Source organism: Trichomycterus rosablanca, chromosome 27 (assembly GCF_030014385.1).
Source record: "Trichomycterus rosablanca isolate fTriRos1 chromosome 27, fTriRos1.hap1, whole genome shotgun sequence".
NCBI classification, from domain to species: Eukaryota; Metazoa; Chordata; class Actinopteri; order Siluriformes; family Trichomycteridae; genus Trichomycterus; species Trichomycterus rosablanca.
In genome coordinates, this window is record NC_086014.1 from 7020530 (window position 1) to 7047480 (window position 26951).

Sequence of the window (26951 nt, forward strand, 5' to 3'; positions counted from 1 at the left end):
ATTTATTAATAAACATCCATTCCTGCATTTCAGGTCTGCAACACATTCCAAAAAAAGGTTGGACGGTGAAGCATTTACCACTTTGTAATGTTACCATTCCTTTTCACCACACTTAAAAGACGTTTTGGCACCGATGATACCAAGCGATTTAGTGTTTCATCTTTTATTTTGTCCCATTCTTCCTGCAAACACGTCTTAAGATGTGCAACAGTACGAGGTCGTCGTTGTTGGATTTTTCCTTTCAAAATTCTCCACACATTCTCTATTGGGGACAGGTCAGGACTGCAGGCAGGCCAGTCCAGTACCCGTACCCTCTTCTTCCACAGCCATGCTTTTGTAATGTGTGCAGCATGAGGATTTGTATCGTCTTGTTGAAAAATGCATGGACGTCCCTGGAAAAGATGACGTCTTGAAGGCAGCACATGTTGCTCTAAGATCTGTGTACTTTTCTGCATTAATGCTGCCATCACAGAAGTGTAAATGACCTTTACCAAGGGCACCGACACAGTCCCATACCATGACAGATCCTGGCTTTTGGACTTGTTGCTGATGGTCCTTGAATGCTGATTCATTTGACCACAATACACGGTTTCCACTGTGTGATGGTCCATCCTAGATGCCTCTGAGCCCTGAGAAGTCAACGCAGCTTCTGGACATGGTTAACATAAGGCTTTTTTTTTGCACAGTAAAGTTTTAAGTGGTATTTGTACATGTAACTCTGTATTGTAGTGCTTGACAAAGGTTTGCCAAAGTAATCCCTCACCCATGTGGTTATATCAGCTATTGTTGAGTGGCGGTTCTTGATGCAGTGCCGTCTGAGGGATCGAAGATCACGGGCTTCCGGCTTTGACTTGCGCCCTTGGCCTTTACACTCTGAAATTTCTCCTGATTCCTTGAATGGTTTAATGATATTTTGCACTGTAGATGGACAAATATGCAAATCCCTTCCAATCTTTCTTTGAGGTTCATTATTTGTAAATATTTATAATTTTATCACACATTTGTTGACAAACTGGAGATCCTCTGATCTTCTTTGCTCATCAAAGACTTTCCTGGATGATGCTTTTGTACCAAACCATGATTACAATCACCTGTTGACATCACCTGTTTAAAATCGCATCATTATTTAGTTTTTTCACTTCATTACTAGCCCTAAATTGCCCCCGTCCCAACTTGTTTTGGAATGTGATGCAGGCCTAAAATGCAGGAATGAAGGTTTATTAATAAATGAAATGAATTTGAGCAGATAAAACCTGAAATTTCTTGGGTTCAAATTGTCTGCAATCAAATAAAGGTCAAAGTATATGTAAGGAACACTGCATTTTTATTTTATTTGCATTTTCCATACTGTCCCAACTTTTCTGATTTGGGGTTGTAGTTAAAGAATAACCTAGTTATATACCCAGGCATCAAAATGTGTCTATACGAGGAAGTAATAAGGAGTGCTTTCTTTTATATAAAGTACCATCCTGCAATAAACAGTGATCTCGCGTTTAGAGCCAGTACTAGTTTGACTTTATTTATTACTGGACCATTACCTGGACTTTTACCTCTGCTGTCTTTCGGTTAGCAAAATATTTTATGCAAATAGAACCACGACTTTTGATACAGATCTCAAAAAAGGAATCTCTGACCTCGACCTCCTCAAACATTCAAAGTACACACAAGTACAAAAGTGCCTGATAACCAAGCCACAACTCATGTCATAGTTAAAGCCGTTAGAGGGCAACCTTGTCCAAATTCTAAACTTTCCACCTAATAATTCATTTATTTACTTGGGGTCTGGTTTACAGCCACCATATCCTGGTCAGGAGTCGCGGTGGGTCTGATTCATTAGGCAAAGGTCAGGAAACACCGCCACAGGTCGCCAGTTGTTTACAAGGCACAAGGCATGACTTGTGGGAGAAAACTAGAGCAACCCACACGGACACAGGGAGAACATGCAAGCTCCACACAGGGGGAATCGAAGCCAGGCCTTTCTAACTGTGAGGCACCCCTGTGCCGCCCACTTTCTGGTTGACACACCAAAATTGATTAGTAGTGTAGCCTAGTAGTTAAGGTACTGGACTAGTAATCAGGAGGTTACTGGTTCAAGCCCCACTACTGCCAAATTGCTGCTGTTAGTCCCTTAACCTTCAATTGCTTAGACTGTACACTGATCAGACATAACATTATGACCACCTCCTTGTTTCTACACTCACTGTCTATTTTATCAGCTCCACTTACCATAAAGAAGCACTTTGTAGTTCTACAATTACTGACTGTAGTCCATCTGTTTCTGTGCATGCTGTTTAGCCTGCTTTCACCCTGTTCTTCAATGGTCAGGACCCCCACAGGACCACTACAGAGCAGGTGTTATTTGGGTGGTGGATCATTCTCAGCACTGCAGTCACACTGACATGGTGGTGGTGTGTTAGTGTGTGTTGTGCAGGTATGGAGTTTTTAGACACATCACTGTCACTGCTGGACTGAGAATAGTCCATCAACCAAAAATATATCCAGCCAAGAGTGCCCCGTGGGGATCCTGACAATTAAAGAACAGGGTGAAAGAAGGCTATAAAGGTATGTAGAGAAATAGATGGACTACAGTCAGTAATTGTTGAACTACAAAGTGCTTTTATAGTAAGTGGTGCTGATAAAATGGACAGTGAGTGTAGAAACGAGGTGGTTTTAATGTTATGGCTGATCAGTGTATATACTTATATGTTCCTCACTGTCGAGTGTTTGTGGACTTACAGTAACTTGAGAGAGTGTGTAGAGGAGAAGATATGCTCCGGCTGTAATGCTCGCTCTCCACATTCTTCTCCACAGAGCCACTGGCAGTGGGTTACCATTCAGTGAGTTATCAATCTCCTGTTCTGCCAGCATGTTCTGTTTATCAGAAAGCTCTGCCATGTTCCTCTCTGTCCAACTTCCTGTGGGAAAACATATGGGTCAATCAGTTTAACAAGTGAATACAAAATCACAAATTAAAAAAAAGTAAAATCAGTGTAAAACTAAAATTACTTTACAAACTAGCTCAGTTTGCTTATAAACCACAATGGTGTAACACTGAGAGAATAAATCTCTCTTTGGTAGCTAGGTAGGTCGACAGACAAACAAACAAAGACATAGACAGACAGACAGACAGACAGACAGACAGACAGACAGACAGACAAAAAGATAAACAGACAGAAATGTAGATAGACAGACAGAAAAAAAGACTGACAGACAAAGAGATAGATATATAGCCAGACAAATAGATAGACAGACAGACAAACAGAGTAATAGAGACAGACAGACAGAAAAAGTTAAGTAGATAGACAGACAAACAAAGACATAGACAGACAGACAGACAGGCAGACAGACAGACAGACAGACAGACAGACAGACAGAGAAATGGATAGGCAGACAGAGACACACAGAAAGACAGACATGCAGAGAACGATAGACAGATAGCTAGACAGATAGACAGAAATAGATAATTAGACAGACAGAGAAATAGATAGACAGATAGATAGACAGACAGACAGAAAAAAAGACAGACAAAAAGATAAACAGACAGAAATGTAGATAGACAGACAGAAAAAAAGACTGACAGACAAAGAGATAGATATATAGCCAGAAAAATAGATAGACAGACAGACAAACAGAGTAATAGAGACAGACAGACAGAAAAAGTTAAGTAGATAGACAGACAGACAAAGACATAGATAGACAGGCAGACAGACAGACAGACAAAAACAAGATAGCGGACAGACAGAGAAATAGATAGATGGACAGACAGACAGAGTAATAGATAGATAGATACATAGATAGATAGACAGGGAAAGACAGGCAGAAAGGCAGCCAGACAGACAGACTGATAAACACAAAGAAATAGACAGACAGACAGACAGAGAAAAAGACAGACAGACAGACAAAGACAAGATAGCTGAAGACAGAGAGAGAAATAGATAGACGGACAGAGAGATAGATGGACAGGCAGGCAGAAAAAGAGATAGGCAGATATATAGACAGAGAAATAAATAGATACATAGATATACAGAAAGACAGACAGACACAGACAGAGAAAAAGACAGGCATATAGACAGACATGCAGACAACTTTATTAATCCAGAGTGGGAAGCTGTATAAAAGTGTAAATTCGGAGGGTTTAAGGCTCCCATATCCTACTTCAACTTAACATGAGCAAAGAAACTGGGGTAACTTATACACACGACAAAAATGGAATAATAGGTAACAGGTGGTGATCATGAACTTGTCAGGAGACAAGGGCGGAGACAGAGAGGGCATGGAGCATAAACAAAAACATCAAGTTCCTGTGCTCCTGAAGCTGAAACCATGTTAGCTAGTTTGAAAATATGCTAAGGCGCTATGGCTGGGTTAAGTCAGCTCAATAACGTTAATAAAATAACATCAACTACTACAGAATGTACAGTCACCTTTCTTTCTGGCCATATTGGCTGTACCTGCCTATAGATTTTTTATAAACAGTCAGGCATCAAATTGAAAGAGATAGAGCTGGTTCGATACCATTTTTTATGTCCAATACCGATACCGATACTGCAAATTGAGTATCTGCTGATACCAATACCAATCTGATACCGTCATTTCTCCTCTCAAACAATTAAGCAGTAATTAAAAAGTCTCAATGCATCATGGTTAAACTAGCTATCTAAATAACAATGATGAGACTGTAAAGCAAATATTCTAAAGGAATAAATACAGAAGCTACAACATCACACTTATACAAAACTGCTGTTTTTATTTTAACTTTTACACACAGAACATTAAGCAGCATTTTTGGTTTCAATTACGTTACGGCGTGTCATCCAAAGTGTCTACAATTGGAAGATGTGGATGTGGACGTTTTTAGATTACTAAAAACCAAAGCACGCTTATTAAAAACCCTGATGGATTTTGAAGAGGACATCTGTGGCTAAACGGGAAACGGTGTAGTTTGTTTTATGTCATAACACTAATGGATTAATCGTTGAGGATGTGAGAGATCTCCAAGCCGGTACAAGATAGGTTTTCTTTATCTCAGGTGAGTGATTTATCATTTATAAAGCGATTTTTATTGTGTTTAAATAGTATTTTTAGAAGTGGCAGTAGTAGATGATTTTTTTAAATGCTAAAAGTTGAAGTAGATCAGTGTGTTTTCATTTCTGAATGGCTGTTGCGGATGAGTTGTAGATCAGTGGCACATGTTAGTGCACCAGAGTTGGGGTTCTGAATGCATCGCATCGAATCACGACTCTACCTTTCGACTGGGTTGGGCGGCAGCATGAACAACGATTGGCTGTTGTTCAGGGTTAGAGGGTAGAGAGTCGGATCATAAGTCCTCATAACTGGTACAACTGCGGCCCCTGCTGGCTGACTGCCTGCACAGGGCTGAGGAATAATGCTGATGGGGGTGTGACCCTCCGTACACAGCGCCCATTAGTGTATGAACTCGACTCGTGCAGGTGAAAAATGCAGTATGTACTGATTGCGTACCGGAGGGGGCGCAAGTCAGTTGAGAGGCGTCCTCAGTCAGCGGTGAAGGGTCGAATCAGTATAGAGGACGCATTCAGGGTAATTGGACACGACTAGACTGGGGGATAAAAATTGGGGGAAAAAGTGGGGGGAAAAAAACAAAGCTGGTACATATCCACTTATTTTCTACACAACCTAACAAATGTAGGTTCTTTTATTTATTTATTTTTTTCTATTTTTCCAACATTTCCCCCCAATTTTCTCCCCTAATCTAAGTGTCCAATTACCCTAATTGCATCCTCCACTGATTAAACCCTCCACCGCTGACTGAGGACGCTTCTCAACTGGCTCAAATATTTTTTTAAACCACACTGGTCAAGCATTACACTTACACAAGGACAGTCGTCCAATCAGACAGACATTATGCCATTGTCTTTTTTTTTGTCATTTAGTCTATTTACCTAAGTGGTTAAGAAGGTCACTATATGTTGTGGCTAACCTGTGGCTAATTGATTAGACCTAAAACAGTACCTCATTACGCAGTGTTGCTGGCTGAGGAATATTTTACTTTACAATATTTTAATCTCTCTCTCTCTCTCTCTCTCTCTCTCACACACACACATACACACACAAACACACACACGCACATACATACAATGATGACAAGTGGTAAATAGATGGTAAATAAGGTAGGTACTCATATTTTCCACTCATACTCCCTGCCTCCTCCTCCTCTTTGTTCTCTACCTCTCATCATCAATTCTAATGAAAATCACACATTACCATCTCCATTCATACCACATCTGGAAGCTCTTCACTATCCTCTGCTTATATGTAGCAAGAATTACCTCTATAGAAAAGCTTCCTTTTTGGGAAGTTTATCAATGAACGCTAGTTCAGACAATCATTTATTACACCCTCAATAATGACCACATTTTCACCTGACCATGATCTTGTTGGACATCCCATTTAAAAAACAAATGGTATTAAAATAGAATGACCTCTATATGGGGTATATTCAGCTATAACAAAAGCCACTCAAGAAAAAATGTGCCCATTCAGTCGAAAGAGCATTTGTATGGCTGGGAACCATTTCACCACTTTTAATGACTCGCAGTGTGATTCGCTGCAGTCCCAGAGCCTTAGCAACAGCTATGTAACCTTTTCCTGACTGGTGGATTTTAATGACTTGAAATCTGCATGTGAATCTCTTTAGAATGTGGCATCATGTGCTGCAATTTGAGACATTTTAGCTGCTTCACATTGCCAGGCAGGCGCTGTTTAAGTGATGTTTAGATTAAACAAGTCTGGCAATAAATATACCTGGTTTTAGCTTGTAAACTTAAACGCTATTGAGAACTGAATTTGTTTAACTGGTTAATTTACAGATGCAATTATTTTTATATAGGTGATCTACATTTTTTTTAATCTATATCTTTAATAAATGAAATGTTTAATAAATGAGATTTTGAACTCCTCAGTTCGAAACTCGGCAGCAGACACGTCTCTGCTAGGGCGGGATGACCGGACTATGTGGGTGGGGTCTTCAAACGTTGTGTAAAGACCCTGATTGACAGATAGAGAGGCGCCTGTGCAGAGTGCATAGTTTAAAAAGGGTTCCGCTAAGGGCTGCGCGCGGGTCGGAGGAGGTGTGAGCAGCAATATACCCACCTCCACTGCAATCAGGGATCCCCCAGCAGCGGAAGACAAATTGACTACGCTACATTGGGAGAAAATGCATAAATAAAACAGAAAAAAAGGGTATTTACTTAAATCATCTTTATACAATTTATTTGATATTAACTGCCAAATTCCTAAAAGTTTACCTGACTAGAATTATTTAGCTGACTACAATTGCTAGGGTTTCCAGCTGTGATCAAACTAACACAAGCAGGCTTTACTGTTAGTGATTTCAAAGCACAACCGTTCTGCCATTCAGAAAGTTTTCCTGTTCAGATTAGAATTCCTGAATACAGCTTGTAAACAGAGCTTGCACACTTGAGGTAGGTAAGTGTGTGCAGCACGTAGCTCCACTCTCAACTGAAATCAAGTATTAGCTGTTGGAAATCAATTTAAATGAAATTTTTACCCAGCATAATTAATTGAACAATGATTTTTGTTATTGGTTAATAGGTTAATTATTGACACATCTATTAGAAAAAAAATGTGTTTTAGTGCTTTAGTAACATGTTATGAGGTTAAAGACTGTGCCAACAATGCTGCTCCTACTAGATGGGATGGAAACCTGGTGTGTTTGCATCAAAAATGTTCAGCGGACTTTATCACAGACTGGACTGAACAATGAAGAACTCCAATTATTTTTTGCTAGTTATAACTTTCAGTTCAATTTAATTTTGTTTGTATGATTTGTGTAAATCCTATTTATTTAAAGTATCCTCCAGGCCACCCAAAGAGGATGAAGGTCCCTGCTGAGTCTGGTTCCTTTCAAGGTTTCTTCCTGTAATTTTAAGAAAGTTTTTCCTTGCCACTGTCACCCTCAGCTTGCTCAATAGGGTTTTTTTTGTCTGTTGGTCCTGGATTCTATAAAGTTGCTTTGAGACAATGTCCATTGTAAAAAGTGCTATATAAATAAATAGGACTTGACTTACAGACTAAACAATCCAGTATTAACAAAATATTCATATTACATTTTTGAATTGTTAACCATTTCTGGTATGTTTGTGTTTTGGTGAGGTGGAGATATAGCCAGAGTTGTTATTTCAGATATATAATAATAATAATATATACTTTATTTGTCATATATACATATACAGTTGTACAGTACAATGAAATTCTTTCTTCGCATATCCCAGCTTGTTTGGAAGCTGGGGTCAGAGCGCAGGGTCAGTCATCGTACGGCGCCCCTGGAGCAGACAGGGTTAAGGGCCTTGCTCAAGGACCCAACAGTGGCTACATAGGAGAGCCTGGATTTGAACCGCCAATATTCAGCTTGATAGCCCAAAGCTCTACCCACTAGGCTACCACTGTCCCTATATGCAGTCATGGTACTAAAGATTAGAATTCCATCTCAGCTCACAGCATGGAATCAGGATGGAATCAGCAATGGACAATTCGCCCCTTATATGCCAAAATATGTACACACCCCTTATAATTATTAATTGTATATAACCAGTGGTCAACATTATTTGCATTCCTCAACGTTAAATACACCGTGTTTAGGAAAATATGTAAATGTATATGTTTGATACAGAAAAGCACAAGACACAAAAATAACACAATTAAAAACTTAATGAACTTATTTACTAGCTTATTATTTGTCATTTGTTTGAAACAAATCAGAGTAACCTGTAATTAATTAGAAATTAGACTCATTGTCCCCACCTTGTTCGTGCTCACATGACTTAGTTAATAGATCATTAGTTTATGAATGGAGGCTTTGATGCTTAAAAAGGTCAGTTTTATTTCCTGTTCTTTGTTTACAATAGCAAAGGCAAGAGAGCTCAATGAGCAGACCAGAAATGCTATTATCATCAAGCACAAGCAGTCCAAAGGGTACAAGACTATCTCCAAATACCTTGGCATTCAGGCATCAACAGTTTAAAATGTTATAAAAAAGTTTGCTACTCATGGAGAAGTCAAGCCAAACCTTGAACTGGTGGGAAGAAGAAGATTGATAAGATGACCTATGAAAGGTTGTTCGTAATGTGGCAAAGAAACCATGTACAACATCTAAGGAACTTTAGGATGAGCTGAAGACATCTGGAGTGAAGGTTTCAAGCCGTACCATATGGCGCACACTGAACAAAACAGGGCTCTGTGGGTTAAGACCAAGGAGGACCCCACTGATTAAAAAAAGGCATAAAAAAGAGCAGCTGAACTTTGCCAAAACAACACAGACAAATCACAATCCTTCCAGGAAAATATTTTATGGACAGATGAAACCAAACTAGAGTTCTTTAGCTATGCATACCAGTGTTAAGCAGCATAAAACCAGCATAGCACCTACAGAGAAGCATGGTGGAGGATCCATAATGTTGTGGGGCTGCTTTGCTGCCTTGGATGTGTAGCAGTAACAATGAAATCAGAGGATTACTGAGCATTTTAGAGCAAAATGTGCTTCCAAGTGTAAGAAAACTAGGTTTCAGTAGAACAAAATGACTTCTCTAGCAAGATAATAAACCAAAGAAGACATCCAAAAGTACACAAGAATGGTTAAAAAGTAAACAGCAATAAGTCCTGATCTTAATCAAATTCAAGAGCATGAAAGAATTGCAAAAGTGGAAGAAACTACCATCAGACAAGTGCTCACAGATGGTTACAAAAAAAGTTTGGATACTGTAATAATTGCCAAAGTGTGATCAATTATCAGAAAGGGTGCCCTTAATACTGTCCATGTCATATCAGAATCAGAATCACTTTATTTCGCCAGGTATGTTAAACATACGAGGAATTTGCTTTGGTGATACACTCAATGATACACACAACAGTCCACATAGTAGTACACACAATACACATAATAGTACAGACAATTACACATGTATGACATGTAACATAGAACATATTTAACAGACCCGACAGCACACGGACTGTTAACCAGTATTTACCAACATTTACCCAACAGAACAACTTTGGTTAAAAAGTGTTACAGCTCTGGGGAAAAAGCTGTTAGCGTGTCTGGATGTGTTTGTTTTTATTGTCCTGAGTCTTCTGCCAGATGGAAGAGTTTGAAAAAGGTGATGTCCAGGATGAGAGGGGTCTGCTGTAATTTTGCCGGCACACTTCAGCACTCTGCTGTTGTAAATGTCCTGAAGCGTTGGCAGACTACATCCAATGATCCTCTCCGTTGTCCTGATTATACGCTGGAGTTTGGCTCGTTCATGTGATGTTGAGGAACCAAACCAGATGGTGATGGACGATGTAAGGATGGACTCTATTATTGCTGTGTAGAACTGGATCAGCAGACTCTGTGGCAGGTTGAATTTCTTCAGCTGTCTCAGGAAGAACATTCTCTGCTGAGCCCTCTTGGTGATGGAGAGTGTGTTCTTTTCCCACTTTAGGTCCCTGGATAAGGTGGTGCCCAGGAACTTAAGTGACTCCACCACTAAGGCCATAGAGCCATTAATTGTGAGGGGGGGTAAGGAGGGAGCGTTGCGCCTGAAATCCACCACCATCTCTACAGTCTTTTGTGTGTTGATCAGCAGGTGGTTGTCGCTGCACCAGGAGACCAACTGCTCGACTTCCTTTCTGTAGGCAGACTCGTCACCATCGGTTATGAGGCCCACCACAGTGATGTCATCAGCAAACTTAAGGATCTTTACAGCTGGTTCCTTAGAAACACAGTCATTGGTATAAAGACTGAAGAGAAGGGGTGAAAGCACACAGCCTCGTGGTACACCAGTACTTAGGTTCCGCTGGTCTGAAGTGTGTTTTCCTAGCCGTACCTGCTGTGTCCTATTTGTCAGAAAGTCCATGATCCACCGGCAGATGGCATCCGGCACTGACAGCTGGGACAGTTTGATCTGCAGCAGCTCTGGCACTATGGTGTTAAAAGCCGAGCTGAAGTCCACAAACAGAACTCGAACGTAGGTTCCAGGACTGTCAAGATGCTGTAGCATGAAGTGCAGGGCCACGTTGACTGCATCATCGACAGATCTATTTGCTCTGTATGCAAACTGCAGGGGATCCAGTAAATAATTTGTGGTGGTCTTCAGGTAGGCTAGGATCAAGCGTTCGAAGACCTTCATGACTACAGATGTCAGGGCTACAGGTCTGTAATCATTCAGTCCAGAAATGTTCGTTTTTTTGGGGACTGGTATGATGGTCGATGTTTTGAAGCATGAAGGAACAGAGCAAAGTTCTAATGATCTGTTAAAAATGTGAGTGAAGGTAGGTGCCAGTTGATTGCTGCAGTGCTTAAGGGTGGATGAAGAGATTCCGTCTGGCCCAATAGCTTTTCTCACCTTTTGTTTCTTAAACAGTCTGTTAACGTCCCGCTCGTTGATGGTTAAAGGAGCCGGGGACAGAGGTGAGAGAGCCAGGGTGGAGGAGGAGGATGAAGAATTGGCTGAGAAAGGCTGAGAATTGTCCTTATTGTATTCGAATCTGCAGTAGAACTCGTTCAGGTCGTTGGTGAGTTGACGGTCATTCAGGAGAAGGGGGGTCTTTCGCACCTTGTAGTTAGTGATCTCTTCGAGGCCTCTCCAGACTGAAGTTGGGTCGTTAGCAGCAATCTGGCTTTTCAACATATACTATGTTTTTTATTTCTCTTTTGAAATGACTGCATGTATGTTGACCTTTTTTGTTGAATGTATTTGCACACGCCACTTGAGTATTCTGATTAAACAAAGCTGGTACATCGCCACTCAGGTGGCGCAGCGGTAAAGTACACTAGCTCACCAGAGTTGGGGTTTCGAATACATCGTATCGGATCTCAGCTCTGCCTTTCCGACTGGGCTGGGCGGCAGCATGAACAACGATTGGCTGTTGTTCAGGGTTAGAGGGTAAGAAAGTCGGATCATAGGTCCTCATAACCGGTGCAACTGCGGCCCCAGGGCTGAGGAATAATGCTGATGGGGGTGTGGTCCTCCTTACACAGTGCCCGTCAAGTGTATGAACTCGACTCGTGCAGGTGAAAAATGCAGTCTGTACTGACGTACCGGACGTACTGTGCGTACCGGAGGGGGGGGGGTATGTCAGTTGAGAGGTGTCCTCAGTCAGCGGTGAAGGGTCGAATCAGTATAGAGGACGCATTCAGGGTAATTGGACACGACTAGACTGGGGGATAAAAATTGGGGAAAAAAAACAAAGCTGGTACAAATCCACTTATTTTAACAAATCTAACAAATGTAGGTTCTTTTATTTATTTTTTTCTATTTTTCCAACCTTTTCCCCCAATTTTCTCCCCAATCTAGTTGTGTCCAATTACCCTAATTGCATCCTCCACTGATTAAACCCTCCACCGCTGACTGAGGACGCTTCTCAACTGACACACGTCCCCTCCGACACATGCTCAGTACAGACTGCATTTTTCACCTGCACGAGTCGAGTTCATATATACCGACCAGCACTGTGCTCGGAGAGCCACACCCTGATCAGCATTATTCCTCAGCCCTGTGCAGGCACGATCAGTCAGCCAGCAGGGGTCGTAATTGCACCAGTTATGAGGACCCACGATCCGGCTTGCCCCAACCCTATGAACAACAGCCAATCGGTGTTCATGCAGCCACCCAGCCCAGCCGGATGGCAGAGCTGAGTTTCAATACGATGTATTTGAAAACCCAGCTCTGGTGTGCTGGCCCACAAATATAGGTTCTTATAGCCACAAAGTAGGAGGACAGGGAGCTTAACTTCATATACTGTAAATGCTCATGGTTTTAAAATTTGATGTCCAAGAAGCTCACAACATGTCTACATACATGTGGCCAAAGAGTAAAGCGTTGTTAAATATTGTAAACAATATGTCATTATTAAAGCTTAGAATATGTCAATATGTGTAAATACTAGCATAGAAACAAAGCCACAGATTAGACAGTGGGAATGTCAGGCTGTTATTCGTTGCTGCTAGTTGTTGCGTAGGAGGATTCGTCAAAGATTTTAGTGAGTCTTCTTAATACCTTCCCATGTGTGCAATTTGTGATCACACAAGCTTACACACAACTAGAACATAACCAGTAAAAGACTGCCTGTGGAGTTTGGAACTCAACAGGTGTATTGAAATATAGTGAAATTGAAAATATATTGATCAAAAATGGTCTTTTTAGAAGGGTAAACAGGCTGAAAAGTGTAAGATATGCATCTTAGTTACACATGAATGACAATTCCAATTTTAAAATTTTGGGGTCCAGTGGTCCACAATATGTGGTAAAAAGATGGAAAAAAGAATGCTTGCGTCCCTTGGTGAAACATGGTGGAGGGACCCCGCAGGTTTGGTGCTGTATTTCCACCAGTGGTGTTGGTGATATTATCTGAATTGATGGGATCATGAATGCTGAAAGGTACAGACAGCTTTTAATTCATCATAACATTCCTTCTGGAAAGTGCCTGATTAAGAATGGTTTTATTTTTCTGCATGGTAATGATCCTAAGGACACTGCTAATGCAGTGAAAGCATATTTGAAGAGAAAAATAGCTGATAAAACACTGACAGTCATAAATCGGCCTACACTGGATAGGATACACACTGATCAGCCAAAACATTAAAACCACCTCCTTGTTTCTACACTCACTTTCCATTTTATCAGCTCTACTTACCATATAGAAGCACTTTGAAGTTCTACAATTACTGACTGTAGTCCATCTGTTTCTCTGCATGCTTTGTTAGCCCCCTTTCATGCTGTTCTTCAATGGTCAGGACTCTCCCAGGACCACTACAGAGCAGGTATTATTTGGGTAGTGGATCATTCTCAGCACTGCACTAACACTGACATGGTGGTGGTGTGTTAGTGTGTGTTGTGCTGGTATGAGTGGATAAGACACAACAATGCTAATGGAGTTTTTAAACACCTCACTGTCACTGCTGGACTGAGAATAGTCCACCAACCAAAAAAAATCCAGCCAACAGCGCCCTGTGGGCAGCGTCCTGTGACCACTGATGAAGGTCTAGAAGGTGACAGACACAAACAGCAGAAATAGATGAGCGATCATCTCTGACTTTACATCTACATGGTGGACCAACTAGGTAGGAGTGTCTAATAGAGTGGACAGTGAGTGGACACGGTATTTAAAAACTCCAGCAGTGCTGCTGTGTCTGATCCACTCATACCAGCACAACACACAATAACACACCACCACCATGTCAGTGTCACTGCAGTGCTGAGAATGATCCACCACCTAAATAATACCTGCTCTGTGGTGGTCATGTGGGGGTCCTGACCATTGAAGAACAGGGTGAAAGCCAGCTAAAAAGTATGTAGAGAAACAGATGGACTACAGTCAGTAATTGTAAAACTACAAAGTGCTCCTATATGGTGAGTGGGGCTAATAAAATGGACAGTGAGTGTAGAAACAAGGAAGTGGTTTTAATGTTATGGCTGATCAGTGTATATCAGAAGATTACTTCAGAAAATTTCAGAAAACTCTCCCTTAAAAAGTGCCTAAAAAAATGTGTTTTCATCTAGATACGTCCAAAAACACGCGAAAGGTTTGTTGGTGTAAAAAATCTGTGGCAACAGGGTGTTTCCAATTGCCGACTGACCCACCCTGATCCCATTGTTAAGTAAAAAATAAATGACATTTATTTATTTTACATTATTTCTAAGCTAAACCTTATGAAACAACATCAAATTTAAATTCTAGTAACATTACAGTTTAAAAGAAGCTTGGCTTTAGTGCAGTGTGATGGCAACAGTTTGGGGAAGGCTCATTTCTGTTCCAGCATGAATATGCTTCTGTACACAAACAAGGTAAATGTGAAGTAATTCCAGCAGCCTTTAACCCTTATGGATTTAATGTAAAACATTGTGTTGGTAGCATCATGTTGCGGTGAAGCCTTTCAAGAGCAGGAACTAGCAATAAAAAAACAATGGTGCACAGTACAGAGGACCTAGAATAATTATCTGCACCCCTTTTCCATAGGCTTAAACTGAGAGTCATGTATTATCTGGCAACAAGATATTATCAGAAGACCATGTAATTCTGTACATTGCGAGCTGGATCAACCTCCAGTGTATCCTTGGTGCTATATCCTTCGTGGGTAAATGATGTACACGTCCCCGGCCGTCCACCCAATCCTTCGGAACAGTCAACCTTCTTCCATTGCTCTGATGTCCAGTTCTAATTCCTGTATGCCTATTGTAGTGCATTCCATGCACTGTACGTTGGGAAACTTTTACCTTATCAGTAGTATTAAATAAATCTTTAATTTAAGCCAGAGAAGCCCCTCTAATGGTCGGTACCCGACACCATAGCCTTAATGTAGTATGGTATCAATGGGTCATTAATAAGATGGCCTGGTTTTCAATTAACAACAAATGTCCAGTGAGGTTGAGGTCAGGGTCCTGCACAGTTTCTCCACATTAAACCTGTCTGTGGGTGGTGCAGTGGTAAAACCCGCTCGAACTTATGAGTTTGAATCCCCGCTATACTACTGGTGGCTATAGGGACAATGATTGGCATGTCCGCTGGTCAGAGTCAGAGTCAGAGAGGTTTTATTGTCATTTCAGCTACATACAAGTACATATTGAAACATATTGGTGGGACTGCCATAACTGCTGCAATGACGACCTTTGCTGGTGGGTCGATGACACTTGCACAATGAGGGAGTCAAGGATAATGGATCTCCATACACAGTACTGATTCCCATATGAACCCGCCTCATGCAGGTGGAAAGAAGCGGTCGGCTGCAGCACACGTGTCAGAGGGGGCGTGTGTTAGTCATGGTTGTCTTCAGCAGCAGTAGAGGAAGCAAAATGTGATCGGGTAATTGGATACAACTAGATCATGAGAAAAACTGGGGTAAATGCATTTAAAAATTGTCAAACCATGTTTTTATGGACCTCACAATGAGCAGAGGGGGACATAAATGGTATAACAAGAAAGGGCCTTCGGGAAACTGTCATCACTAAGTGTGAAGCATATATTTTATAAAACTGATTTTATACACCTCTTAAAAAGGTGTGGATTGAGAAGGGTTGCCCACATACTTTTGGTCATTCTTTGCTGATTACAATTCCCCTTCACGAGGGCAAAGCCCCCCATTTTACTCTTGTTTATTAAGGCACTTTATTAATAAACACAACAGGTAATTATTTATATACAGCGGTACCTTGAAACTCAACGTCAATTGGTTCTGGGACTAGCAGTGAGTTTAAAAGACGTTGAGTTTTAAGGTATTTTTTCCCATTAGGATGTATGGAAAACCTGTTAATGTGTTCCATGGTCCAGTGGAACTGCATATATTTTAGGCTAATGTAAAACAATGGGGTTGTTTTTGACACTTATACACTAATAATAACACAAATATAATATAAAAACACTGAAATAAAAAGCTGATTCTACAATTTTTCAGAATCTCGAGCTGTAACACAAGTTTAAAAGTGAAACAGTGAGGAAAATCCAGCTAAACACAGATACATGTGGACACTTTCAGAGTAAATCTGACGATTATTCCACACAAATGCAGTTCCGTCTCAGATGCACACTTTCAAGCCAAGCGCTGAACAAAGCGGCTGTTCATTGTTCATTTGAAATTAAATAAATACATATTTTTAAAACAAACTGAACACAAAACACAGGGTACAAATTTTGAGTTTCAAAGATTTTGAGTTTAGGAGATGTTGACTTACAAGGTACCACTGTATTCATATTCGATGGAGATGGATGCTGGAGGTGTGTTCATTAGTTTTAAGCTTATTTTGCTCTTTCTTTTATCACCCAAAACCCAAATCTGCAGCACTGGGTGTTCCTTGATGCAATCAGCTAGGCCTGGGTGTTAAAACGATAATAATTAAAGTCAAATTCGGTTGTCGGTTCAAGATTGATAATTCACACTCGAGGGCTTTTCGATAAATGACATATGACTTCTGCTAATGGTCGCCTCTAGACCGTGTTTGAAAAACCGGGACCAAAGCAGGTGTGAGATTGCTACCCACTCCAGGAAAGATAAAACCCGGCTTTTGCACTCTCCTGCCTGCAAGAACGATGAGTCACACAGCTCCGTTCTGTGCATTAATTTCTGATATATTATAGCTCGCTTTCTAGAGGTAAAATAAAACAGTGGCATAAAATGATGCTGTCCTCCGTCTATAAGGCTGCAGTCTGGTCCATTCATGACCTGCATCAAAAAATGCATTGATCTACATTGGTGGAAGTCAACATATCAAACCCCATACTAAACACTGTAAAGAACAGTGTTTGTTTTAAAATGTGTTATATGTATTAGAGTACGATGTAAATTGGGATACAGCCATAAATGCTTTTAATATAGCAGCCATGACATTAAACCCACCTCCTTGTTTCTACACTCACTGTCCATTTTATCATCTCCACTTACCATATAGAAGCACTTTGAAGTTCTACAATTACTGACTGTACATCATCTGTTTCTCTGCATGCTTTGTTAGCCCCCTTTCATGCTGTTCTTCAATGGTCAGGACTCTCCCAGGACCACTACAGAGCAGGTATTGTTTGGGTGGTGGATCATTCAGAGCACTGCAGTGACACTGACATGGTGGTGGTGTGTTAGTGTGTGTTGTGCTGGTATGAGTGGATCAGACACAACAATGCTGATGGAGTTTTTAAACACCTCACTGTCACTGCTGGACTGAGAATAGTCCACCAACCAAAAATATCCAGGCAACAGCGCCCTATGGGCTGCGTCCTGTGACCACTGATGAAGGTCTAGAAGATGATCGACTCAAACAGCAGCAATAGACGAGCGCTCATCTCTGACATTTCATCTACAAGGTGGACCAGCTAGGTAGGAGTGTCTAATAGCGTGGACAGTGAGTGGACACGTTATTTCACAGCGCTGCTGTGTCTGATCCACTCATACCAGCACAACACACACTAACACACCACCACCATGTCAGTGTCACTGCAGTGCTAAGAATGATCCACCCCCTAAATAATACCTGCTCTGTGGTGGTTCTGTGGGGGTCCTGACCATTGAAGAACAGCATAAAAGGGGGCTAACAAAGCATGCAGGAAAACAGATGGACTACAGTCAGTAATTGTAGAACTACAAAGTGCTCCTATATGGTAAGTGGAGCTGATAAAATGGACAGTGAGTGTAGAAACAAGGAGGTGGGTTTAATGTTATGGCTGATTGGTGTATACAGATATGCTGGATTGGGCAGTTTTGAATTAGAACTGATAGGGTAGATAAATTTAATCTCTATCTCTGTTTAGCTGATGAATGATTATGTCACATATTGTTTCGTCAATTTTGATTTTTTTTGACAGTGCATACCATGGCGAGTATGCTCACTCACACTCACACCCCATTTCTTTATTTGTATCTTTCATTTATTTATATAATGTGGGATTTGTTTTAAAATTTCATTTCAGTTTTTTTTTTGCACAAAAAGGGAAATGTGCAGCATTGTTTAGCATAGTTTGTACCTACCTCAGAAACAAAAGGGCATTCATTATTTAGATAAATAAAAGATAAGCACAAATACAGTATTTAATTTTATTTTTTTAAAGAGAAATAAAAGGAAACTTCATAATAATTTGTCTTCAATTTTATTTTGTTTAAAAAATCTGGAAAAAATCGTATCGTGAACCCAGTATCATGAATCGCATCGCATCGTGGGTAGAGTGTATCGTTACATCCCTAGCAATATTGCATCGCTTCCTCTACTGCTGTTTACCTCAACACGCGGCCTGGCACCAATGTGACCGACATGTCAATGTGAAGTAGCCGACCGCTTCTTTTCACCTGCATATGGAGATGTGCAGGCACCATCAAGCCAGCAGAGGTCATAATTACAGCAGTTATGAGGAATCCCCCTGGTAATTCCACCCACAGACAAGCCAGTCATTGTCAGTATACGCTGCCCTGAGCAGAGCTGAGATTCGAACCCCTGAGTTTGAAATGTCAGCATATTAATGTGTATTAATTCTTGTTTAATTATTGTTTGTTTGATTCTTAATCATTTTGACATCAATTAAGCCAGAAAAAACAATTTGGTCTTTTCAGGGTTCTGAAAACATAAAATGAAACGCATGATTGCTAAAACAAAATTCATCCATGATAAATGTATTAATAATTATCTATAAAATCAATATAGAGGGAATATATTGTGAGAAAGGTTTTTACCAGTACACCTAACTTAAGGTGTTACCATGGTAGCAGGTTTCATGTAGGCCATGCAACCAGACATTCACATGGTTAGTTACTACTGGCATGACAACATCCAAGAAAAGTCAGCTTGCATGCACTATGAAGAGATAATAAAAACTAAAGTGTCTGGTTAGCATTACCCTAAATTTATTTCATTGGGGTTTACTTCCACTGGTTAACTTCCAAATTTGAAGATAAGAACGTATAGCAATTAACCTTAATGTCCTCTGATAAAGGATGGATCTCTTTTCTTGTTCTGTCTGATCTTAGTGCAGCGTTTTATAATGTAGATCATAATATTTTGCTGAAAAGCCTAGAAAATACAGTAGATTTTAAATGACTGGCACTTTTTTGCTGACCACTACCAGTTTGTCCATGTAAATAATGAATGCTTAGAATGCTTAGAAACTACAAAAGTAAAGTATGGTGTTCCACAGGGGTCAGTGTTGGGACCTCTACTATTTACACTCTACATGCTATCATTAGGGACAGTGGTAGCCTAGAGGGTAGAGCTTTGGGCTATCAGTCGGAAGACTGTTGGTTCAAATTCAGCCTCGGCTTTGCAGCCACTGTTTGGCCCTTGAGCAAGGCCCTTAACCCTGTCTGCTCCAGGGGCATCATACAATGGCTGACCCTGTGCTCTGACCCCAGCTTCCAAACAGTTTTATTGTGCTGTACACACGTATCTGTATATATGACAAATAAGGGCGTTCTTCTGTTTGGAAAAAAAATATTCATAAACATGGCATTAATTTTTACTGTTATGCAGACGACACAGTTATAAGTAAATAAAACAGAGATATTACTTGTTGGATCCAAGGCCATGAAGGATAAGTTACCTAACCTTCTGCTAAACCTTAATGCTTTTTCTGTGACACCTAGCAGAGTCCAAGCAAACTTTGATCATATTAGTTCTATCATCTTTGCACTAGCTGCCAAATATATTATATATTGATTACAAAATCCTTTTACTAACCTAACCTATAAAGTGCTACATGGACTGGCCAGAGTGTCTAGTTACAGTACAGGGAAAAGCGTTCTCATATAAAGCCCCACAACTTTGGAATAATCTCCCAGCCTCAGTTCAGGATTCAAACCTAATTTCAACTTTTTAAGTCTAGATTCAAAACATACTTATTTATTTTGGTGTTTGATTAGCCTTTACAAACCAGGGGCTGTGGGCCCTCTCGGCTCTAGGGTGATGTAGAATGGCTGACCCTGTGTGCTCTGACCCCCCCAGCTTTCAATGGAGCTGGGATATGCGGGAAAAAAAAAACATTTTATTGTACTGTAACTGTACACAATTGGTTGGGTGACAAGTTTGAATCCAAGCTGTGCTATCTATCTGGCCGGACATCTAACAGGCACAACTGGCTGTGCTTGCACTAAGGAGGTTGTTCGGGTTCTTGGCTGCTTGTGTGGCATGGCAATCTATTACACTAGCCCACCACTACTGAGATCTAGGTTCAAATCTTATCAGTGCTATCGTCCAGTTGGGCATCTACAGACTTATACATGATTGAATATGTTTCGATGCCACTGCAAATGCGATCACTGATAACTGGACATGAAGCCTGCATGAGAAACCGATGATTCACATAAATGCAGTGCATGACTCTCCATTTGCAATGTGACTCTGTGAGATTCTGTCTCTGGAAGGTGAAAAGAAGCCAACGGCAAGAGGGAGTGTGTAAAAATCTACAGCCCTCCTTGGTAAAGGCTGAGGTGATGCCTTTGGCATAGGAAGTTACAATTAGGGCATCATACATGACCAGACTGGGAGGAAAAAGGGAAGAACAAACAAACATATAAACAAAGAAGCAAATGCTCTATGTCCAAAGATGAAAACAACACATCTAAAAAAGAAAAGTTGTGTGTGTAATACCAAGAACACTATATCCACTGTGAAGTATGAAGTATGGGGGGAGCATCATGATATGGGTCTGCTTCTATGCAAACTGTACTAAGGCGTTACATGGCATCGAAGGAAACATGAATTGTACCAGAACAAATTACATTACATTATCATTACATTATCAGCATTTAGCAGACACTTTTATTCAAAGCGACTTACGGTGTACAGTCTAAGCAATTGAGGGTTAAGGGCCTTGTTCAAAGGCCCAACAGTGGCAACCTGGCAGTGGTGGGGCTTGAACCAGCAACCTTATGCTTGCTAGTCCAGTAATTTAACCACTAGGCTACAGCTGCCCTTTCTTAAAAGGGGAATAAAACAACATCAGGCAAGAACTTAAATGTTTTAACAGGACAACACTCCTAATAATTGTTCCTGGAGATCAATCTTCGACCCATCAACCAAACCAACTCCAATCAATCTCCACAGCCACTGGAGATCAATCTCCAACCCAGGACCTAGTCATCTCTCTTGATGACTCCCAGCTTAGACTATCTGATAATGTAAGAAGCCTTGGTGTTGTCCTGGATATCCAGCTGACCTTCTCTTCTCATGTAGCTAACATGACAAGATTGTGCCGGTTCCTCCTCCACAACATCAGGAAGATTCGACCATTTCTCTCCATGGAAGCTACTCAGATTCAACCTAATCCAACCTAAACACTGCCACATCACCCCACTGCTGCGTTCTCTTCACTGGCTTCCTGTAACTGCCCGCATTCAGTTTAAAACACTAATGCTCGCCTACAAAGCCAAAAATGGACCAGCCCCAAGCTACCTTCAAGGTCTAATCAAACCCCGCTCTGTACCACGCAACCTCCGAGCCACTAGTCTCGCTCGAATTGATCCTCCACCCAGGACTCGAGGAAGACAAGCATCAAGGCTCTTCTCTGTACTTGCACCCAAATGGTGGAACGAACTTCCCTTGTCTGTCCGAATCTGAGTCTCTTGCTGTCTTCTAAAAATAAGAACTCTTTACTAAGAACTTAAGCTGACTTGTACTTACTTCATTACTAATGCTCTTATTCATTTCTTGCAAAAAAAATAAAAATAAAAACTTGAATCTAACAGGGTTCCAGCAGATTTGTGTTTTTGGACGGTTGACTACTTAAACTAGAGTAAGGTAATGTTTACTATGGAAACTCTGTAAGTCGCTCTGGATAAACCCAATACACTCAGGTCTGTTTTTTAAAAGACAGTGATGATGCCAACATGGCTTAGCCATCTCTTAATCTGACTTCCATTGAAAATTATTATGGAAAAATAAAAATAATTGCACAGAAGTAAATATTTCTTATTGTTGACATCTAAATGCTACAAATGCCATTAACCTGTACAATATTTTCAGTTATTTTTCAAATACCTTCATAATATAATATAATCATTATAAACAAATACTTCAAGATTATATAAAAAATTCAAAAACATTATTTATATAAATTTAAAGTAAATGTATGAACCAGATGTAAACCAATCAGCCATTACATTAAAACCACCTCCTAGTTTCTACACACATTGTCCATTTTATCAGCTCCACTGACCATATAGAAGCACTTTGTAGTTCTACAATTACTGACTGTAGTCCATCTGTGTCTCTGCATGCTTTGTTAGCCCCCTTTCATGCTGTTCTTCAATGGTCAGACCCCCACAGAACCACTACAGAGCAGGTATTATTTGGGTGGTGGATCATTCTCAGCACCGCAGTGACACTGACATGGTGGTGGTGTGTTAGTGTGTGTTGTGCTGGTATGAGTGGATAAGACACAGCAGCGCTGCTGGAGTTTTTAAACACCTCAATGTCACTGCTGGACTGAGAATAGTCCACCAACCAAAAATATACAGCCAACAGCGCCCCGTGGGCAGCGTCCTATGACCTCGGATGAGTCTCTGATGAAACTCAAACAGCAGCAATAGATGAGCGATCGTCTCTGACTTTACATCTACAAGGTGGACCAACTAGGTAGGAGTGTCTAATAGAGTGGACAGTAGGTGGACACGATATTTAAAAACTCCAGCAGTGCTGCTGTGTCTGATCCACTCATACCAGCACAACACACACTAACACACCACCACCATGTCAGTGTCACTGCAGTGCTGGGAATGATCCACCACCTAAATAATACCTGCTCTGTGGTGGTCATGTGGGGGTCCTGCTCATTGAAGAACAGGGTGAAAGCAGGCTAAAAATGTATGTAGAGAAATAGATGGACTACTGTCAGTAATTGTAGAACCACAAAGTGCTTCTATATGGTAAATGGAGCTGATAAAATGGACAGGAGGTGGTTTTAATGTTATGGCAGATCGGTGTATACTCAATAAAAAAGCAAAAATAATTGAATTGAGAAAAAGGGGAGAAAATGCTTTTTTTTTTTAAACATGCACTGGCTACTATGCAGTTGTGGCCTAGTGGTTAAGGTACTGGACTAGTAATCCAAAGGTTGATGGTTCAAACCCCACCACTGCCAGGTTACCACTGTGGGGCCCTTGAGCAAGGTCCTTAACCCTTAATTGCTTAGACTATATACTGTCACTGTACTGTAAATCGCTTTGGATTAAAGCATCTGCTAAATGCCGAAAATGTAAATGTAATGTAAATGTACTATACAACTGCTCCTATTTATTTTCTCAGGCAGAGCTTGAGGGTTCTTGGTCATAGAAACTTGTTGTGATCAGGGATGTTGGGTTGCTGTCATTTTGCCTCTCTTGTCCGATCACCCAGGTTTGATGACGGTGGGCAGATGGGCACTGATGTCCTGTGAAAGCCTTCATGACCTTGTTACCTGCCCACTTTTACTTATGCTGTAATAATTAGGGCTGCCGGAGTCTAAAACTCTCTGTAAAACTGATATTTTTCTCAACTCGCATTTTACATTTTTAATGACAGTTTCTGTTGTTTTACTCCGAGGTGGTTCTGATGGAAACCTGTTTACCTGCCCGGGGTTAAGGAATGAAGTCGAGACTGCCGTGCCAACATTGCTGCTCCTGCCGGATGTGACGGGTCCTGGCGTGTTTGCACCAAGAATGTCAAGAACTCACTACAGACTTTATTACAGACTGGACTGAATAATAACTCTATTATTTAGTTATTTATTTATAATTGCTAGTTATAACTTCTAGTTCATTTTAATTCTGTGTTTGTATGATTTGTGTAAATCTTATTCATTTAAAGTATCCTCCAGACCACCCAAGAAGGATGGGCCCTGCTGAGTCTGGTTCCTCTCAAGGTTTCTTCCTGTAATTTTAAGGGAGATTTTCCTTGCCACAGTCGCCCTCGGCTTGCTCAACGGGGTTTTTTGTATCTGTTGGTCCTGGATTTTGTAAAGTTGCTTTGAGACAATGTCTATTGTAAAAAGCACTATATAAATAAAGTTGACTTGACTTTACACCTACAAGCTGGACCAACTAGGTAGGAGTGTCTAATAGAGTGGATAGTGAATGGACACGGTATTTAAAAACTCCAGCAGTGCTGCTGTGTCTGATCCACTCATACCAGCACAACACACACTAACACACACCATTACCATAAATGTAATGTAATGTAAATGTACTATACAACTGCTCCTAGGTGTAAGCAAGTAAGTGAATGTGCGAGTGTGTTGTTGCCAAATAAATTGGCGCCCAGTTAGGATGTATTTCTGCCTTGTAATATATTATTTTTTTTGTTATAAATGTGTTTATCATCTGATGCTTGTACCAAGTGGGATTAAAAGCAAGGGGATTTGAGAGAAACACACACACGCCACAGATGAGAGTGTTTGGCCAGGCCTAAAGGCACAGGTTTCTGTAATAGTTGCAAGTACTTGTTGAATATATTGTCATTATAACGTCAGAAAACATGTTCTACACCGACTTAAAGGAAATTATTCAGATATTTCAAATAAAAAACGATTTGAATGTTGCATATTTAAAAACGTCCGGGCTTTATTATGGACAATCTACTGAAATACATGAAAGCAAGATCAAAAATGTGACCTGGTATAAAAACATTTACCTAATGTTATGAACACTCGTTACATTATTAGTGCAAACCCTAATACAATGCAATAACGGACACTAAAAACGAACCAAACCTTCTTATGATTCATGGGCGAGGCAAAAGGTAAAACCGCGCACTTACCTTTTACATGGATGCAGACGATGAGCGCGAGCGCTTTGGCGCGTGCATCCTTATTAATAAAGGCATCACAGCAGCGTCGGAGCCGCGCGGAGGAAAAAAGACAGTGTGAGACGCTGCAGTGTCTGCATAAAGAAGAGAGCTTATTGTGTGTGTGTGCGTGTGTGTGTGTGTGTTGCGGGGGTGCGGTGATGGAAGGGGGTTCGTATGTGCGTGTTATCTCCGTTTATGACGCGTAGACTCTGTATGCTTCGCTTTGGCGCATAGATAGCGGCTGTACGTGTCTGATCGGTAGCCTGGCAACGGATGAGGATGTGGAGTATCGGATAATGCCCTTTCAGCAGCCTCTCTTCTGGTCCATACCGTTTAAAGGCTCGGTTTTCACATGCACCAACACTGCATCGTCAATGCATCAATATCGACCGTGGACTTTTTAATCAATACGTCAGGAGCTGATGTGAACCAAGAGACTCAGATAGTCAGGATCAACGGGTTTGAGTTGTGGGACTTGTGTCCTTCCTGATATTTCAGGTGCGCAAAAAGATCCCTAATGTGTTTAATGTAATAATGCATCATTACTTTGTATTACGTTTTTAATCCCCCTTCTATTCTTAAGTAATATGGTATGGTTTAAGTTTTTGTAGCTATGGTTATAAGCAGTGGATTCAGAAAGTATTCAGACCCCTTGACCTTGTTGATTTTGTTGGTCTTGTTGATTTGAGTGATATTTACCCATCCATTTACTCTTAATCAGCCATAAGGGCAATAATACCGTTTAAACTTACTGGTCTCTTTATAAGAAACAGATACCTCATTAGCACATTCTGTAGGTCTGCATATAGGGACTAGAGCTATTTGTTTTTACACAGTGTGAAAAACACTGTGCGTCTTTTATTAGTGGACACTTTTTGTGGTCATTGGCTTTATCTAAACAAAAATCCCAACAACAATGCTGCACCTGATATACTCATACCATGTCAGTGTACATAGCAGTGTTTAGAATGGCCACCACTCAAATATCATCTAAGGGGGTTTCCTTTAATTGATAAATGGTGTACAGGGAATGGCAAAGTGTACAGAACATCAGATGGGCTATGGTCAGTAATTGTATACCCACAAACGTTAACCTGAATAGTAGAAATGACTCAGGAAATAATCAATGAATGTTCATATCAGACAGGTGTTCCTAATATTGTGCTCAGAGTTCTGGTAATATAATTGTATTCCACAATAATCAATGAATTTTCATATTAGACAGGTGTTCCTAATATAGTGCACAGAGTTCTAATAATATAATTGTATTCCACAATAATCAATGAATGTACATATCAGACAGTTGTTCCTAATATATTGCTAATAATATAAGTTCCAATAATATAATAGTATTACACTGTTGTTGGAATACCTAAATTATTGGAACTTTTTGGAACAAAACTTTGACTAGTTGGGGTAGTTTTTGTAGTATGTTTATTGTCAGTTTTGTAAAAAAAAAAAAAAAAATAATAATAATAATAATATACAGTATATATATATATATATATATATATATATATATATATATATATATATATATATATATATATATAAGCAGTACAATAAAAACTACAAAACCAAAATATTTAATGTTTTAACTAATCAACTTCATTGTTTTTTTATTATATTATACAGTTATTCCAAATTTGACAGTGTAATTTAATTATTTCTGAACTCAGGACACCAGTT

The 26951-nt window shown here is 40.3% G+C and overlaps 1 protein-coding gene across 1 annotated transcript in view; it reads right to left on the reverse strand.

Annotated features, from left to right (window-relative positions):
* The window catches only part of ptpn5 (protein tyrosine phosphatase non-receptor type 5), a 63407-nt gene extending 38110 nt beyond the window's left edge, over positions 1-25297 (reverse strand). The window contains exons 1-2 of the mRNA XM_062989654.1: positions 25233-25297; positions 2737-2915 (exon numbers count right to left, since the gene is read on the reverse strand). Coding sequence (XP_062845724.1) covers positions 2737-2895 — 159 coding nt within the window. The 5' untranslated portion in view covers positions 2896-2915; positions 25233-25297. The remainder of the gene's footprint in view (positions 1-2736; positions 2916-25232) is intronic.
* Between the last annotated feature and the right edge of the window lie 1654 nt (positions 25298-26951).